This window comes from Berghia stephanieae, chromosome 6, assembly GCF_034508935.2.
Source record: "Berghia stephanieae isolate SIO BIC M18660-M18661 chromosome 6, UCSD_Bste_1.3, whole genome shotgun sequence".
Lineage (NCBI taxonomy): Eukaryota > Metazoa > Mollusca > Gastropoda > Nudibranchia > Aeolidiidae > Berghia > Berghia stephanieae.
In genome coordinates this window covers 36,531,287-36,551,597 of record NC_088365.1, presented here as the reverse complement: position 1 = coordinate 36,551,597, position 20,311 = coordinate 36,531,287, and the positions used below count along the sequence as shown (strand labels likewise).

General features: G+C 36.4%; 1 protein-coding gene across 3 annotated transcripts in view; it reads right to left on the bottom strand.

Moving 5' to 3' along the window:
- Positions 1–15,167: 15,167 nt before the first annotated feature.
- The window catches only part of LOC144974969 (protein CFAP20DC-like), a 36,043-nt gene continuing 30,899 nt past the window's right edge, over positions 15,168–20,311 (bottom strand). For all 3 annotated transcript variants that reach the window (XM_078918536.1, XM_078918537.1, XM_078918539.1), the window contains exons 17-20: positions 19,283–19,555; positions 18,375–18,454; positions 16,280–16,395; positions 15,168–15,451 (exon numbers count right to left, since the gene is read on the bottom strand). In XM_078918536.1, coding sequence (XP_078774662.1) covers positions 15,330–15,451; positions 16,280–16,395; positions 18,375–18,454; positions 19,283–19,555 — 591 coding nt within the window. In that variant the 3' untranslated portion in view covers positions 15,168–15,329. The remainder of the gene's footprint in view (positions 15,452–16,279; positions 16,396–18,374; positions 18,455–19,282; positions 19,556–20,311) is intronic.

Here is a 20,311-nt window from a genome sequence, read left to right as displayed (position 1 = left end):
GTTGAATGTCAAATGTATAGTTTTGGGAGATCATTTTTTTGTCTTGTAAATCATCTCTCTTTTACGCCCTGTATTATTATTGTTTTACATATATTATGATTTGTAAACATTTGAGTGTGTTCCTCTTAGTGGGTACCTGTGCTTTTTTCAGGATGATACATTTAGGTGATCTCAAACTAAGTACAATGATGGTATGCTGAGAAAACTTAGATCTTTTGAAATAAGGAGAAATACTATAATCCCTAAAGTATACTTAAAAGAAGTGTCATTGCTTTTTGCATATCCAAGTTGTATGGCAAATGTGGGGTGAAGGAGAAAACAAAATCCAACAACTGATAAAAGCTGCAGAGAAAATTGTCGGGTGTAATTTTTTAAGCACTTCACCAGAATTTTTTCAGAATAGCAAATTCAATACATACTTATCCCAACATTCTAAATCATTTGTTTAAGTTGTTACCATTTTTGGTGGTATTAATTAAAGCTATATTGAACATACAAGAATTATTTTATAGTCAGAGCTCTAAATTCTGTCCCCCTTTATCTGTTTTTCCCTTGCATGTTGCTCTCTGTCTTTGTTCTAGATTGAGATTGTTTTGAGAGACGATTTTTTGCCCCTTGTATCGTGAAATATCTCTCAGTTATGTACTCCTACAATTTTTAGTTGAATGACATTTGCCTTCGGATCGGAAGGTCCAGGGTTCGAGTTCCACTCTTGAGTGGTACATAGTTGATGAGTCCTTGGAGAAAGCTCTTTATTAACATTCTTGCCCCGTACTGAGGTGTAAAATGAGTAACTGGCCGTTAACAGCGATGTTTCTGTTGGAAAAATTGTAATATCGTCTAACTGGCATCATGTCTCGTCCTACACGTTGTGTTGCTCTGACCCCTTCTAAAGCTCTTTGAGCACGTTTAGTGGATATTGCGTTATATAAAGGCTAAAAATTTTGGGGTTTTTTTTTAGGGCATTAGTTTATCACAAAGTGCTTTCCCCAAGGGGGGAGTCCTAGCTTGGCGCACCTATACCACTAATACAAGGATTTGGTACACTAAATATGCATATATCTCAATGAAATTTGGACAGTAACTATAAAACATTATATATTTTCATTTGGTACATCATTTGTTGATTTATCAAGAATAGTTTTTGAATGGTTGCTATTTTCAAAAAAAGGGAGGTAATTTGTCAACTGAAATTAGGTACAAAGTTTTCCTGTGATTTTTTCTTTGCTATCACTCTCAGTGTGTTAATACTTACAGTGCTTGCTAATCATTGTCATAGATATGGCATGAACTAGGATCTTTTGCCTATGTGTAATATTTTTTTAAAATAAATTTTTTCATCTTTTGTCAAAAATCAGCAATTTTTAACGACAATTATCAAAGAAAAAGTTTTAATACAACATCAATAATCCTAGTTCATGCCATAACTATGTTTATGTTCTACATGTATGCCAAAAATTAGAGGAAAATCTTTACAAACAAAGAAAATATCACAGGAAAACACATGTATTACCCTAATTTTCGACAAACTTTTCACGGCTATAAAATTTAACGTAAATTCATCATAAATCTTAAAAAATTTGGTAAATTACATGGAAATTTAATCATGGGTTCCTTTGGAGTATGCTCCATCCTCCTGGGCTTCATCTCTTTCTTTCCTGGCTCTTCTCTTAGCCCTTCTGCTTTCTACAGATGCCTCTGATGCCTTTCTCCTTGATGCTTTTATCCGCACATTATCCTTGGCGAGAACGAATGTTTTAGTGTAAATTCCTGGTACCAATTCTAGGTTTTGAAGAATTGACAGATATGCTGTTGCCCCATCGTTATATAATGTCACAGCTATTGATACTGCAGTTTTGGCTACTGTAAGGCCATGGTATTTTGCTTTAGGGCATAACTTCCACAATGTGGCATTCCAACTCTCATTCGCATTCTGGGTGTAGCCTTCTAAACATTTTTTCAAGAGAGAATTGTCAGACAAGCTTTTGAAAATTGGTTTGATTACATCCATGATTGCAACAGGAAGATTATTAGTATGTTTATATTGCTTTACAGTTCCTGCTGCCTCTGCTTTTCTATAACCGCACCATTCATCGTTACACGATTATGGATAGCAAAGGTATCTGACGACCGCTTGTGGAAATACACCGCCCAAATTGCTTTTCGCATGGCTTCTAGGTTGTTCTTATTGCTACGAATGGCATTTCCATAATATGTGGTTATCTTTTCAATTTGTGCATCTGTTAACCTCTCTTTGCCACCTATTGTCTTTCCATCAGAAAGGGGTTTACCTTTCAAATCTCTCTTGAGATTACGTAGACGGGTACCCATGCGTTTTTGAACATGTCCAACACACTCAATCTTTTCAACTGGACAATCAGCACCATAGGGCTTGCTGTCATGGACCTTTTTGAAGCTGTTGGTATCACCATCTCCAATGTATCTTTTATACCTTAGTCGACTGAACGATTGAACATTGTGACAGCCGAATCCGCTTCCATCGCTCCTGATGATCCTTGATGTGTCACCGAGCAAGTAGCGATGTGACTGTCGCGCCATTTTTTGTAGCCATCAGACGTCTTATCTTTTTGTTCCCAATAGTCACAGGACTTACATGCTTTGCTGTGTGTCTCTGTGTCTAGAATTTTGCCAGTAACACACCCAATAGCACTAGTTGTACCAATATTTGATGAATGCCGACGGGTCATCCACTAGCCATCCACCGACACATCACAGTCCCTCACCCCACCTTCATCCGCCATGTCACTATTATCATTCATGTTATACTCTTCCTTAGCAGCTTTGGTCATACTTTCTGCTTGACTCTTCTCTGTTGATTTTTGCAAAGTTTGATTTAAAAATTGATAGGTGCTTTTTGAAACAGGGGGTGGTATATTCATTAGGCCACAAAAAGTTTGAAGCTCGGCCCTACTGCCTCCGACACACCTCATTGCTAATGCAGCTCGACGGTTGACAGAATAATTTTGTAGTTTAGCTATAGTGGGGCAAGTTGGAAATGGATTTTGTTTAGCGCAATTATTTTTACAAGAAAAAAGTAGCATACTCCCAAGACCAAGTCGCTTGCTTTCTTTCAGCGTGATTTTCCCCGAGCAAAATGTACATTTCAACATCGATGATATATTTTCATTCAAAATAGCCATGTCAATTATTCTATTTCCTGATATTTCATCTAGATTATCAGTAACTTCATCATCTATTTCACTATCACTTCCTGAACTATTTTCCCCAGAATCAACAAACTGTCCTAAAATCTTTTTCTCTGATCTACTTGAAGTGGGCATGGCACTTTGTTTAAAATGTTCTTCATCTCTCGTCTCTGATAAAACCGATGGTACACATGCATTCTCTTTCACTGTCTCATTCTCTAAATCACTTGACACAATTCTAACCTTGTTACTGTATCGATTTCCACAGAATTTTCTTTTTTTTTATATTTTGGCTTGCCTTTCTTGTCTGACATGATTGGAATGTTGGTACAACCTTCTCAATCAATAAATTATCAATTTTACATCAAATAAACACAGTTTTGGCTCAAATTTTGATCTTCAATGAAAAGGGAAGTAGAACAACAATTTGAAAACAAAGGGAAATCACTGTTGATATTTTGTAATGAAGTGAATCCATAATATATCTTGGTTAGTCGAATAGCTATCATAAACTTGTGTGAAGTTGAGCAATTTTGCTATTTTCAGCCAAAAGTACACCTCAGAATAACCACATTTTCTCAAAAACTATTTGCTTTATGCCAAAATGGTTTTCACAGAGAGATAGCTAAATGAACCTTTCAGATGATACCAAAATTATAATCAAATTCGAAAATTCATATTTTTCCATATTTCAAGCCAGGACTCCCCCCATGTAATAGACCAAGCTATCTAAGGAGTTACCTTTAATATGAATTAGTGGATTGATAGCCAATGATTTTCAATGTGCATTTAACTGCGTGAAGTTGATATGACAGGGAAAAAGGGGGAGAATGAATATGTTTTTGTTAGAGGGACAGGAAAAGAAAGAGAGCAAGAGAGGAGGTGCAGAGCAGGAAAATAGAGAAGATGGATTGCCTTAATGCATTTATGTTTGTGTTTATGTGCGGAAGAGGGAGAGGAATTTGGAACACATGGGCATGTGTGTGTGTGTGAGAGAGAGAGAGAAGCAGACGGGCAGACAGTGAGAGAAAGAGAAACAGACAGGTAAAGGGGGTAGAAAAGAATTGACGTTAGTCAATTTTAAAGCTCTTGTCTCAAAAGAATTTATAACAAGCTTCTGTCGTTGACATCCACTTCTCAAATATTCAACCAGTGAGATTACAAATAAACACTTGGACAGGTTAAATCATATGTCCAAATACCTTCTTGGTCATAGAAGATCTTGGGAGGAGGTGGGGCATATCTGGTAATGACTTCCGGACTTGCATGACAATGGAAATTAGAGCATGTGGATGTATGGAATGCATACTTGTTAACTTAAACACACAAGCATACACAAGAATTTTTAAAAAATCTCCCATCCTTCTTCACTCTCGTCATCACCAGTCCACTCCAAACACTTCGTTTGCTTTGCCCTTTGTTTCAAGAAAAAGTGACGGGGAAATAAACTGACAAGATCTTGACCGGTAATTGTTTAAATTTATTGTCAGTGACAGGAAGCTTTATTGTTCAGGCTTTAACAAAGGGGTCTGAAGTTTGAAACCTTGACTATAACTATAAGACTTTAAGGGGCGAAATTCCAGTTTGGATAATGCATTGCACTTATATCTGAAGACCATGGTTTTGAGCTACCCTGTTGTTTATTATCATTTTCCCCCCTTAAGTAACAAACAACACCCTTTTGCAATGCTGCACTGTAGATGATGCATGATTATTGCTGGCTGTATTGTAGATAAGAGATAAAATAATGGTTTACCCATTCTGTAGATAGTCAACAAAAATTATTTTTTTAATTGACCAGAGGACGAATAAAGGGAATGTTATTTATTGTGCTATATAAAATCTCTCTGAGGCAGAGCTAGAAGAGATGGGAATAAGCTGGCAGGGCGGGGGCAACAAATGCAGCCCAGTACAGAGTGCTCTGGAGAGGAGTTATCGATGGCCAATGCTCTTCCAATGCTAATGTTGATATTAAATAAATAAATACATATCATCACATTCATAAACGTCAGCTTATTTAAACTTTAGCTTTACAAAAGTCCCAAACCAACAGCAAAACTTAACATGTAGGATGAGACATAAGGCGATATAACAACTTTTTTTTCAACACAGACAACACTGTTAATGGCCAGGTGCCTATTTTATACCGGAGTGCAGTGAGAGAATGTGAGTAAAGAGCCTTCTCAAAGGACTCAACTTTGCACCACCCAGAGCAGGACTCAAACCAGGGACCAACCAGTCAGAAGGCGAGTGTCATACCACAAGATCACTTAGCCACAAATCATCATCATTATCATTTATTTATTCATCTATCTACATATTTATCTTTTATTTTAGTCTATATCCTAGCGATTGGAGCTAGTTCAAATAGGCAAAGAATTGGAATTTTTATCATCTACACTCCTCCCCTGCTCTCCTACCTCTGTCCACAAAGCAAGTGATTGGTTACAAAACTAAATTTTAAAAAAACAGACAAAACTGCGTGGGATACATCCACAAACTATATTTGTATCGAGTTGGGGTGGATGTCGGTTGTTTGAGACATCTTGCATTGGAGAGTACCTCCTCTAAAAATAGCTTGCAGAATTTTCAGAACATCAATTACTCAATGATGCAATAGCTAGTCATTCTACATAATTCGCTTCAACAGTCATGACGTTACTTCCCCCGTAATGACGCAGAGATACTTAGTAACTGGCTCTGAACTATCGGAACAATGGTGGATGCCCTTATAAAATCCTTCTCCGACGAGCATAAAAGTGTATCCAGAGGAGAAAAACATAAATCTGATCATGTTTTGAATTTTATACATTCTGATCACATGACATGTGAAAAAGCCAGCATGAAGAATAAAAAGTACCGATTTTCTTTATTTAGAGCCAAGCTGCTCGTTGCTAGGCGACATCAGACTATTGAATCGTATTAGTGTCGACTCCATGGCTAATATTCTATCATTTTGATCAGTTAGACTTTGGGTCAGATTGGCTGTTCTAAATGGAATCTACTCAGTGTTCAACCAAGAGCGTGAACCGGTTGGAATCGACTCCAAGTTCAGTGGGGTGCCCGACACTATTTCATGACCACTCAATGCTGCTTGCCTTTGAATCCAAATACATGCTAATATGCGTAAGGTTTGCAAACTGTAAAATCTGCCTAAATTGGTTTTCAAAAGGACATTTAAAGTTAAAGAAAATATGACAACAAGCTTATGACTTTTGAAATACAAAATAACAATGAGAACATTCTTGATTTAATTCTTTTATTTGATCCAAGTCTATTTATAAAATATAATTACAATAATTCAAAGGCATTCCTTACATTCTGTATGAAAAATCAGCATTGACAAGATCACAGTAACTTGAATAATAAATAAAATATGCTCCGAATGGGTTGAGGAAATCATTGACAAGGGAGATCCTTTTCCTCCTCCTCCCCCCCCCCCCCCCCCCCCCCCCCCCCCCCGAACCAAAACCGTCCCAATTAGTCAAGTTTCCTATTTACCATGTAAGTGAAGAATTCAATTGTCCCAAAAGCCTTGGAGTACTAACTTGCTGTCACATCAAGGCAATGTATCTAGATATATAGCTGTGAAACAGACTGGTTACAAAGAGTAGATTTCGAAAGAGCTGGTATTCCAACAATAGACTGGTTCATTCTTTGTCTTTTCTTAAGAATATCTTTTTTTTAAATCATTTTTTTTCTTACGGGGCAGAGCTGAGACTTTAAAAAAATAGATATAATGTTTAATGCAGACACAACTCACCCTTTCCGTATTTTTCATGCATTACATACAATAGTAATGGACTGTTTTTGAATTACAGTTTTCGTTTTATGACGAGAGCAAATGGAGTTAATACACCATTTATCCAATCAAGCCAATTGGCCAATGAAAACCACAGTGATGTCATATTTATTATTTGTTCACAGAAAAACATTTGCCTTGCCTCATACCATTTACTTAAGAGACCAATGTCAGACTGATCACGAATAACAGACCCTTAGTACACATGTTGAGTGCACTTTTTGTTAGTGTGGCTGTCTGTGTAGTGACAACTTTCGATTTGGGTGTCCCTGCTCATTTTCAATGTTCATATGAAAATATTTTGAGGTGAAATATTGGGAAATAAAATTGAAAAATATCGTTAAAATGAAATTTCAGGCTCAAACAAATACATGCCGATCAGATAGGGACATTTTCCAAATCGATGGGAAATTATATCGTAAAAATTCCTTTCCCTTGAATTTAGGCTTGATTTGCCGAGCTTCCTGATTGGAGAGGCTCCCGATTTTAATAATAATATATGGAAATTCGTTTACAGACGTGGCATGCATAAAAATGTATACATATAAAGTTAAGAATTTATGGCAACAATGTATATATATATATATATATATATATATATATATATATATATTGAATCGTGTTTGATACAAATATGGTACGAAAAGTGCTCGACATGTAGTAATGGAGCGAATTATTATTTAAAATATTTACCACAATGTTTGGGGCAGTCTACATCGATGTTTCAGGCTTAATTTGCCATCTTCAGGACTGAGTTGTTTTGTTGACTGTTGTTGTTTCTTGAAGTGGTTCCGGTTTGAAGTTAATTAAGAGGAATTTGCGCCGATGGGGACACTTTCCGTAGATCTCATTTTTATGTTGAGTGTGGCTTCATGAGGTTGTTTGATTATGGTATATTTTTCTTCCAGGCATAAGCTACATTGTTTTGATGTTGGTGTGTATCCTGTTGCTTTAGATAAAATTTTCCATGAAATGTTGTGGTCTATTTTGTTGTCTTTTAATTTCCAAATATGTTCGCTGAGTTTTGTGGATGTTTTTTTGTTAGTGTTTCTAAATGTTGAGGTGTGGAGGTTGTATCTTGTTTTGAAATTATTTTCTGTTAGTCCTACATATTTTTCTTGCTTGTTTGTTTTAGTTTCTGTGACTGTGGCTTGGTAAATTAAACTTGATTCTAAGCATTGTTTGTTTAGCGGGCAATGTTCTTTATTTCTGCAGTTGCATTTTCTAGTGGGTGGGTTTTGCTCTTGTCGGTGGTTTATTAATATTTTTTTGTTGTGGCTTGAAATTATTTGTTCTATGTTGCGCATACACGAGTAACTTATTTTTATGGTATTCCTGTTGATAATTTTATGTAGCTTGTGGTTTTTTGGAAAGTGTGTATCAATTAGTTTCAGGAACTGCTGTCCTATGTTTGTGCTGACGTTTATGTCGAAAGGTGGGTTGAACCAAGTTATGTGTCGTTTTCTTGTTTTATGTTCTTCACTTGTGTGTTGGGGTTTGCATGAGAGGGAGGCGTCTGTGTATACAAATGGTGTGTTGTATCCACTTTTTGTGAGTGCTTCTTTGTAGGGGTGGCTGCGACGTTGAATATCTCTCTGTTTTCTGAAAGTTTGCTCACCCTCAGTGCAATGTTTTTTGGTATGTTTTCAATGACGGGACGGGGGTGGTTGCTGTTTTTATTAATGTAGCTAATGGTGTTGTTTGGTTTTCTGAACGGTTGGAATGAATTGGATTTTATGTCGAATGTGATGTCGAGGAAGTCAACTGTTTTTTTGTTTGCTTCTATCGTGATTTTTAAATTGTTGTTTTGGAATATTTTACAGATTTGTTTTTTGATGTTTTCGTTCGCTCTTGGTCGTCTGTTGGTTATAGCGAGTCCGTCATCTCTATAGAGGCCGATGTATGTGTGTGTATGTTGTAGTTGTGACAGGATGTAGAGTCCGACCAGTTCGCATGTTTCAGCACCGTCGAACGAACCCATTGTTACGTCGAAATCATTGTGTCGCTTTGTCCACGGTGTGTTGTCGTAGTATAGTGTGCTGTGCTTGGTGTGTTTGATGATGTGTTTTTCCTCTTCTGTGATGTTGGTGTATTTTGCTATATATATATATATATATATACAGCCCAGATGATTCTGAAACTGCTGCTCTTCAAATGATTCAAATGGCTTCAAGTATGTTTGGACCCCGGGGTGATGAAAAAAGTGGAAGCCATCTTGAGGGCTGGCTTTTTGCTCTAAACTGGGTATTCAGTCGAAGTTCAGCAGCAACCGCTTTAATAATGTTTTTCATAACGCTACTCCAACAACACATTACGACATTTTTAGATGGCTATTCATCGAATAATAATCTTTAATTAAAAAGTATTGATGAGCTTGAAAGAAAAGAGAATAATTTCACGTCGAAATGCCTCTTTATTTTCAAATTCTTCCAAGATAATGTGGAAAAGAAGCAAGAGTTATTGGTGGCTAATGAAGCAGAATAATAAGAGAAGACAGAAGACCATTGCTAGCGTCATTAAGATGGGACCAGAATGGAGAATGAAGTCCAAAGAAAAAATTCGAGAAGTGATGGAAATCAACAAGAGGAGAATGAAAGCAAATGGAAGGTTGGAAAGGACATTTAAATGGCAGAGAACAAGAGAGTCATTATTAATTGGGTTATTTCAACTGGTAGTGTGTGCAAAAGCAAGGCTGAATTGGATGAGTTAATGAAAGGAAAACAGAAATTAAGGAATATAAAATACCAAATCAGAGCGAGAAAAGTTATATTTGGAGAGCCAATTTGCACCACTGGGTCTCTTAGAGTTTTATATGAGACTTTTAAGCATATTGAAAACCACGAAGAATGAGCACAATATTTTTCAATCGGTATGCATGCGTGGGGAAGGGGGAGGGGGGGGGGGGGGGAGTTGCTTCTGTTTTGTCTCTTCATCTATTTCATTGTTTTTCGAACTTTTTACAACAAATTCGTGCCTTATTCATCATTTTGGGTCATTGGAATTCCTTATTGAAACGTTCAGATCGAGGAATTGGTCTGACTCGGCTGCTGATGTGAATAATTTAAGATTTTTCTCTCAATACAATCTACGTGAACAAGGACAGGACCCATTTAGAACAAGAGGAATGGAAGAAACTACAAGTAGAGCGGAAAGAGCAAAACCAAGAATAAAGAGCAGAAGACAAAGAGGAAAACTGGGTCATCCGCAACAACAGAGTTGTCCAAGGGAAGCCTCGGGATCATCTATAGCTCGGAAACCACTGGAGAGCAGGCAAATTGTACATAAACCTAACTTAAATTGTAATTCACCTGTAAATAGTGTTAGTATTAACCAAAGTTTTGATCGAAGTGGGCTAAGGATTTAATCAGCAAATGTTGACGTAATAACCACAAAGATGCCCGATTTGCTGCAACTTATTGAAGATCATGAACCTGACATTGTTGCCTTGACAGAAGGAAAGCCGAAGTATAGTAAAACCACCCTCACAGAGGCAGAGATATTTATTGAGGGTTATCACACCCCAATTCATAATTTAGAGAAAGATGGGAGAGGAATCTGTATATATTTTTCCACTAAACTTAGAATGGTGGAATTCAAATGTACAAGTACACAAGACTTTGCTGAATGTGTTTGGGCTAACATTTCTCTTGGAAACAATCATAAACTTCTGTTTGGATGTATATATCGTAGTCCGTCAAGCACCTATGAAAACAATAGAAAAATGGAAAATATGTTATGTGCCATAGTAGATATGAACCCAGAGTGCCTAGTAATTGTTGGGGACTTTACTTATCCCCATATAAACTGGGAGGAATGTGCATCTTCAGTTGAAGGATGGGACAGTGATTTATAAACAGAATGCCTCATGGACTGTTTCTTGACACAACATATTGAAAGACCAACACGATATAGAGGGGAGCAACAACCATCAATCTAGATTAGTGTTAACACCGAGGAGAATGTTGTGAACAACACTCAGTATCTGGCCCCAGAAGGCAGCAGTGACCATTGTACCATTATATTCGATTATGCATGTCAGACACAGCCAATTGAAAGTAAAACCGTGAAGTACAAATATGACAAAGGGGACTACAGAGGAATGAGACAATATATTGGTGGCATAGACTGGGCCCATACACTTAATGAATGCAGTGAACAAGAGGATTGAGACATTTTCCAAAATATATTAGAATCTGCAATGAAGCAATACATACCTGTGCACAAGGCTAACGACACTAAAAGAAAGAGAAAAAGAAATCTGTATATGAACAAAGAAGGGTTTAGGCTAATCAAGACTAAAGACAGATTATGGCAAAGATACCTTCAGACCGGAGATATATTTGATTAGAAGTTATATTGTGATGCTAGAAATACATTGAGAAGATACACAAGGAATCTTAAGAGCGATTTTGAAGAGAGTATTTCGAATGAGATCAAAGACAACCCAAAAGCCTTTTGGAAATATACACAATCAAGAACAACAGTGAGAAGCGGGGTGGGTGATCTGCCGGACAGTAATGGAGACCTGCAAAATGAGGACAGTATAAAGGCAGATATATTGAACAATTTCTTCTGTAGCGTATTTACCAATGAGGATACTAATCATGTACCAGCATTGGAGACAAAACATCGTGGCGAAGCGCTTGTCGGTATAGATATAAAGAAAGAAGACATAGTAAAACATATTATGAAGCTTAACCCAAGCAAATCAGCAGGACCTGATGGACTCCACCCTCGAGTGCTAAGGGAAATTGTGAATGAAATTGCCACACTGCTCCAAACCATATTCTCAACGTCGTTATGTAATGGGAACTTGCCACAGCAATGGAAACTTGGACAGGTTACTCCGATATTTAAAAAAGGTGATAGAAACACTCCTGGCAATTATCGACCTGTGAGTCTGATGGCAGTTCTGTGCAAAGTGATGGAAGCAATAATTAAAGAACATATCGTTAAAATTATAAAAAATATAATGAATGAACATGGTCTGACTCAGTGACTTCTCCAACTCAAAGATAAGGACACATCTTGGACTGGTTCATCACTGATACACCCTCGCTTGTTGAATCAATTAAAAACATTAAAAACATTCTGGCAACTCTCAAATGCATCAAAGAGAATGCAAAGAAAGTCAAAATAGTGTCAAGGCATACTAAAAGAATAGACATTAGTTTCTTAAAAAATAATCTGTCAGAGGAACTAGGAAGAATGGATATACCAACAGCACAGAAAACAGACGACGTACTGCACAACGTCATCGACAGGCATGCGCCGAAGACAACGACAGTAATCAATTCCAGGAAACCGTCCCCGTGGTTTAACCAGAGTGAAAAAATTGCCAAAAGGGAAAAGAGGAATGCGGAGGCATTGTGGAGAAAATCGGGCCTTGAGATTGACCGACTGATATATATAGAAAAAAAGAATAAATATAAAAGCACCTGCAAAATAGCAAAATGAAAATACTATAACACGAAACTATCATCAGTGAGGGACACTCAGGAATTTTTCTCTGCTTCAATGGAACTTTTAGGGGAAGAAAAGGGCATGTGTTTACCCACTAATATCCCGGTAGAAAAAACAGCTGAATGAATTTTCAAATTTCTTTTCGGGAAAAATATCGAAAATTCAGAAGAATTTGGACCTCTTGCAAAATGAAGATATAAATTTCCACCCTTTTTCGGGTTCACAGGGACTCTCTTGTTTTAAAGAAACAATTGAAGAAGAGATTTCTAAAATAATTTGTTCATCTCCCTCGAAGTCATGTGATTTAGATCCTTTACCAGCTAATATTTTGAAATTATGTCTTCCTGAATTGTTACCTTGCATAACTCATATTATAAATCAGTCATTTATCTCAAGACAAGTCACAGATAATTGTAGTCATCTGATGTCCGATTACTAATTTGAACTACACACGTTGAGTGTGTAGAGTTATCGTTCTTGCCTTGTGCAATTTCGCAGGCAGGTCGCATTTCCATGCACGAGACGGATAATTGAACTTTAAAGTGATTTCAAACCTCATTGTTGTATTCTAAGGTTATAAAATTGAAATGTGTTTATAATATTAACTTCTGTAGTTTCGAATTTGTACATACAACTACATTAGGCAGAGTCATACTTAAATTTACATCCCTGTGACCTAATTTCGACAAAATGTAAATGCCCATCTCTAGTTAAAATCCTGTTGTGACACACTTGACTTGATTATTAAATTTGATTTTCGTTGCTGTTATGGCAGAAAAGGTAGAAGTTGAAACTCGTCCAGATGTGAAAGAAGAGCACAATTTGGAGACAATAATTAACCTCCTCAAAAGTTTTGACAAAAGGCTGTCCTTAATAGAAAAACTCTATCTAATCAAGACATTGACAACAGTCCCGTTAGCAGTAGTAGCGCCACCAACACTACTAGTTCAAAAGGAGTTCGAGGAAATTCGTCACTCTGTGTCGAAAGTTATCCTGCCTCCCTGGTTAAAAGTAAACAATTCTCCCGCGGGAGTGAAACAAGAAAATAAACCTGCTCTGTCAAAATCAGCCAGATATACAGAGACAGCATTAAAGCTACTGTCCACGGTGCCTAAAAATCCCGACGCTTTGTACATTGTTTCAGAGGATTGTATGAACGCTTTGTTTACCACTCTCTCTGCTTTGTTATCGTTCCTTCAAAGCGAATATGCAAATATTGTTGTCAAAAGTTCATTCGTCGACGAAACTTCGAGGCTTTTTACCAACTTGGAAAATAATACAGCAGCGTTCACAGAGTCATCCCTTCAAAATATTCGCATCGCGGCAGAGCTTGCTTCAGTTTCAAATAGACACAATCGATGTTACAACAGGCCCTGTTTCAATAACCCCCATCTATTTCATGGAAACAGTCGAGGATTTGCATCCTTTCAACGCCCTACACACTTCCCTCGACAACCATACTATAGCCAGTCAGCGACGTGACGTGTGAATCTGTCCCCATTTCACTTTGCAGCACAACTGTTTCTTATCCTTACCACATCATTGTACCTGCCTGCCTAGCACAGGGCGGAATAGGGCATTGTTTCTTTATTTCAATAAAATTTGTTCAGGACATCGGAATGACAGATTTATTTTGTAAACTATAAACATGCAATTGTAAAGCCTCTCATAAAAAAGCAAAACCTTGATGTAAATGACCTTAGTAACTACCGTCCCATCTCAAATCTGCCATTACTTTTTAAAATCCTTTAAAAAGTTCTACTCAGACGCCTTTCACAACATCTCCAAGAAAACAATCTATGGGAAAAATTTCAGTCAGCTTATCGTTCTCACCACAGCACAGAAACTGCTCTGTGCTGTGTTGCAAGTGATTTGTTTAAGATAAAGGTTCTGTTTCTCTTCTGACATTGTTTGACCTTTCAGCGACTTTTGATACTCTTGATCACGGCATTCTCATTAAATGACTTAATATAACTTTTGGCTTGTCTGGGACTGTCTTGCAGTGGTTTGAATCTTATTTAGATGGCAGAAAGCAACAGGTTATGATTTCAGATAAATTTTCTCATCAACGTTCAACATACAAGTTTTTTTCATAGTTATCAGAATGGTTTCCGAATACAAAGAGAGGGGCACATTTTAAGCATATATAAATTTTTTCTTGTGATACCTTCTTACATGAGACAAAAAAATAAGCAAATCAATTAAGTTTAATTCCAAGTTTTCCACCACACTCACCATCTAAAAAAAAAGTAGTGCTTCAGAGCCATTGGCCCATAGAGCTGGAGTTTATCCCGGTTTCCTATAGCGTGAAACGGACAATAGCAATTGCTTGCCATCCTTTGGATAGGACACTGGTCTATTGCAAAGTACTTTCTACCAAATCTAACAGACTCAGCCACCCATTCCCTGCCAGGTGGACAGGTGGGTCAGAAAAAAATCTCGACTGCACCTGGGATCGATTTTGGTCCCTTTGCATGTGAAGCAAGTGCTCTACCAACTGAGCTATCAGGACCCCTGTCACAGTCACACTGCTCAATCTAAAACTTCATTTATTTTCCACCAAGTAGGAAGGAATATTTCTAAACAATTATAAATATGTAGACAAGTCTTGATACTTTTGTAACAAGGAACTTTACCATACTTTTCAATTTCATTGACAATTTTGGTAGAGTGTTTTACTGTGGGACATTTCTTCTAGTCACTGTGAGGTAAGAATGAGATGCACTGCGTATATCTACATTTAATAAAATAACCATTTTATTTGTTGAGCTGATCAGCACTGAAAAGCTGAAAGAGGAATGGTATAAATAACAAAAGCAAATTACATAGGCAATGTAATTGTAATAATGGTACAGAAATATAAACAAATAACTACTAATACTGTCAACAAACACTGATCATGTGAGCAGTTCATACCACTTCTTAGTCTGTGGATCATAATAACAGTTGAGCTTGGGGTCAAAGTACAGGTCAAGTTTTTCCTCTTCTGACTGATCTTTTAGGGCTTTTCTTGCTTTTTCTGTAAACAATCAAACCGAACAATAATTTTAATCGTAACACAAAATAACAAAAACGAAACAAAACAATACAAAAACTAATAAACACAGCAAACTAGGTTTTGAATTGTTCTTGAAAGAGCTCTTTGCTGTAGTAAGACACAACTCACAATTCAGTACACAATGACGTGAAATTATTATTGTAGTACAAGACAAAAACTGAACATGAACAATTGTTCTCTTGCCATTCTAAACTAAATGCTTCACAGTCACAACATGAATTTTAAAACATTTTAAAGGCGATAACTGCAATAACCACTGCAGTAACTCCAAAACCACAGTGTTTTTTTAGCATTTTACTTAACATGTAGAGACTTTCCATCTTGATAAAAAACCAGATTCTCTCTGGTCAACCTTATGCTTGCGCCTGCTTTGAACATTGCACTGTGACAATTTTTTAAAAGGATATCTTTTCATCATGTACAAAACCTGTAAAAAATTCTTTCACATGTCTTAAATTGGTGCAGATCTCTAATAATAAACAATCTGAAAAATGTCAGTCAATGTTAAGGGACTTATGTGAGAACATTAGCATTGAATCGTTAATTTTTCCATGCCATATTGTCCATTTGAGACTGTATGCTAAAGTCTTGGAATTTGATTACAAATAATCCAAATGTAAATAAAACGTCGCCTTTTTCGTATTACCATGACTACAGTGCAACCATTGGAGCGAAAATTATCTTATCAGTGTAGATGTTTGTGATTCTGTCCCTTGTGAATTTCTTATTCAACTCTCATTTGATTGTTATAAAGATTAAAGGAGTCTCTGATGTCTCACTCAAGCATACCATTTGTGGTGGGTGACTCATCAGACAATTCATCCGAGATTCCTTCCATGGTGCCTTGAAGATCCTGGACATGTGACAGAGGGTCTATAGGAGGGCTTAGGGCACTACTCCAGTCTCTGGTGTGGAATGATAAACAATAATGATAGAAATAAAACAATTGAGATAATTAGGATCATTATAGATAAAAGTGCCCGCTCCACACTTTCTCTGAATTTCAATGAAATATTTATAAAATAACAAACAAATTTACATGGTGACAACTTTTAAATATCCATTAACATGTTCAGATAAGCCGATAACAATAAAACTCTTTGGCACCCAAAGTCAATATTCTTGATAAGAGTAATGAGGGCCTTACTCTAGTTAACTTGTTAACATGTGTTGATTATTTTGAAGACAGTATATATGATATACCGTAATACCCCTTAAAAAATTATACCATTTTGACATGTGCACGTCCTTAACAGTCCCATGACAAGCCTCCTAGCCAAATGTATAGATATAACAAATGTATTCTTATCGTGCCTTATTATATTGATATAGATATCAGTACATAGTATGTCTCATTATTGGCCAACGTTACAATAAATTTAATTCTTGTTTCATTGTCATTAATTGACATTCTCAGAAAAATATCAACTTACATGTCAGATCTTCAAATCTTTTCCCATCATCACTAATTCACAACCACTCAATGAAACAAGTTTTTAAAAAACAAGTCTGATAATACTAATCTGCTAAATAGGTCTCTTTTTTCTCGTATGCCTTTATATCTGGAGTCTTGTTTCAAAGATGAAGGTACTCGTCTATTTGAGTTCTTCTAGCGGGCTGAAAAGTTTTTAAGTAGAGAAGTTGCAGAGGGCCATATCTCTTCCCTATGGATTGTGTATTTTCTGCGTCGCTGCAGTATATGCTCTGCATTCCCCCCCCCCCCCCCCCCCCCCTCACCACATGAGCAGACCGGTGACTGTGTCAATTTTGTGCGTCTGTGCATTTGCATATCTAAGTCTATTGTGGCCTGACCTCAGGTGAAACAGGATTAATTGTTCATGTCAGGGCAGCATATGGTAATCATCTGAACACATTGGTGTTGTATGAAGGTTCTTAATTATGCGTTTTGTCTCGCTGAAATTATGCGGTATGTTTTGTTGTTACTTTTTGGCAGCATTTTTTTGAGAGTCTATCAGCTTCCTCATTTCCTTATATCTGCAATGAGCTGGAATCCACTGAAGAACCAGATGCGGACGTACTGTTCCACAATAAACATGTCTTAGTATACTTCCTGAAGGTCCCCACTTTGGTCCAGCAAGCTTTCTCATCATGCTCAGTTTCTTTCTGGCATTGGGCTCTGCTCTCTCTATTTGTTTCTTCCATGTCAAGCGTTTGTCATATGTGATGCCAAGATAAGTTTGTTCCTCGACTAAGGAAAGTTTTTAATTTCCTATTTTCAGGTCCCCTGTTTTTTGTGCCGAAAGGGTGAATAGCATTGCAGAAGGCTTTTCTTTGTTAATGTTTGTGCACCACTTGACTGTACTTATTTCTTTTCACAGAAGCTAAAATATGTGCCCATTGTTGCTGTTGCTGAAATCAACAAACTCTCTCCCCCCCCCCCCCCACCAAAAAAATAATAAAAAATAACATCTTCCATACCAGTTTCCCTTTTCTTAATCAACAAATCTATTTTACAAAGGCCAGACAGAGCTATCTCAATTCATTTTTTACTTCTTCCCCCCAAAAATATTGTGTTAGGTCGTGTTTTAACACTATTTTCTTGCCCACTTTTCTTCATATTATCGATAAATTTTCCTTTTTTATCAGTATGATATTCTCACGATTTTTCCCTTATAAAGGGACAAAAAAATTCTGCGATGGCCAAGTCGATTCCTTCAATTCTCTCATGATGTTTGTCTTGAAAAAAAAACAAAAAACAAAGGCATTTTTCATGTGAGGATTTGAACTTTTAGGTTTAAAAAAAATCTTTATTCTCTAAGTTATTTTTCATTAACATTTGCTTTATAAGACTATGTCGACTTCAAAACGAATGATAATGATGATGATGATGACGACGATTATGATGATGATGATGATGCTTTACCTGGGATTGGAGGAGGTGAGAGTGTCACTGCTCCTTCTTGATTTCATTTCATCTTGGTAATTGTGAGGGACTTGATTTTCCTGAAATTTTGTATTTATTTTATAAATATAATTCACAGCTTATTTATTTGTAACTTTATTATATTTTTATTTTTTACATTATTATATATATATATTTTTTTTTTTTAATGGAGTAATATGAATGATTAAAATTTAACATGTCACCATATTCATAAAAGTCCCACCCAGGCACTAAGCAAATCGAGTATGAAAAAATCATAAGGTTTAAAAATTAAAATGAATGTAAATGTTTAGGGTTTCCTCCTTTTCAAAACATATATTTCTATTTATGCTTCCTTACAGCGAAGTTTTTAATCTAATGTCTCCTCGTTGTTTTGTTTATTTGTCCTGACAGACATTTCTATCATCTTACATTCTTTAATGTGGATCCCAATAGCTCAGTTGGTAGAGCATTTGCTTCGCACTCAAAGGGACCAAGGCCTGTGAAGATGAGATTTTTTTCTGACTCCATGTCCACCTAGCAGTGATTGGGTATGTTAGATCTGGTGGAGAGTACTTTGCAATAAACTAGCGTCCTATCCAAAGGGTAGCAAGCAATTGCTATTGTCCATTTCCTTGCCATACAAACCAGGATAGACTCCTTGGGCCTAATGTCTCTGAAGGACTACTTTTTAATATTCTTCAACAGATTTTTAATGTCGAATTCATCCATTGTCTACACTTTTTAGACAAGGGAAATCCAAAATGACCAAGTCATTTCTGTGTTGATTTGACTGAAATTCACATTCAATCACATTATTTTATTATATTAATATCTCTCACTGACAATTAATTTTCCACAGTAAAAATAAGTCCTACAAATTCTTCAATTATTTCTTCTTTCCTCACCGGTGCCTTCCACATGCTAAAGCTGGTATCATCATCACTGGTAGTAGCAGGAGACTCGCTATACAAATGTATCATTTTGGAGTCTTGAGGATTGAGGAATTGGGATGAGCTCCGTAAAGTCTGTGAGGCATTCATATTGTAGTTCTTAGCACCAGGTGGTGGAGAAATGTCCTCCAATGCTTCTTCCCCTTGCCTCCTCATACTGGCAAACATTCTCTGCTCAAACGATTCTGTCAAATCATCCACCTGGTATTTCAAGTGGTCATATGGTTTCTACAATCACAAATAAAAGAAAAAAAAAAAGATACATTGAAATATTGAAAATCTTTAAAGCTTTCATTGATCATAAATCTTATACAAAGTTATTTGGATAATGAGTCGTCATGGAAAAGAGATGAACTACTATAGATTCCAAACCATGTATAGGCTTAATTTATTATGGAATGTCATAACATTTTGTAATTCTTTACAATAATAACGGTAAATGAAACATGGTCTTTATGAGATAAGGCTATTATTTCCCTCGCAACATCTCTTAAATTATACAATTGACGAATCTATGATACCAAAATAGTCATAAAGTAATATAGCTGGAGCCAAAACTCATCATGAGCTCTTCAGCATGACATTTATATTGAAATGTTTCCATCAGTCTGCTCAGGTTGAGTCCTCTTTTAGTCCCAGAGTGATATAGATTTCCATGTATATGAAATCTAATTTTAAAATCATGAAAAAAATTCAAGAAACATTAATACCCATTCACATCTAAGTTCAAAGAGACAAGTAAGATAAATGACCTAGAGAAGTAGATAATCATCACCCCTTTGTCATTATTATAAAATGTGTAATAAAAAGTAGTTGTCCCCAAACATTTTATTACCACCAATGGGTCCAGATTTAATAATTTGTATATATTCATTATATAATTAATGACTACGAAACAGGCATCATTAAAAAGTTTTCTTGTGAAAGGGGGATATAAAACAAAATAAAGGAAAGTTTTTTAATTGTTAAACACAGCAATTAAAA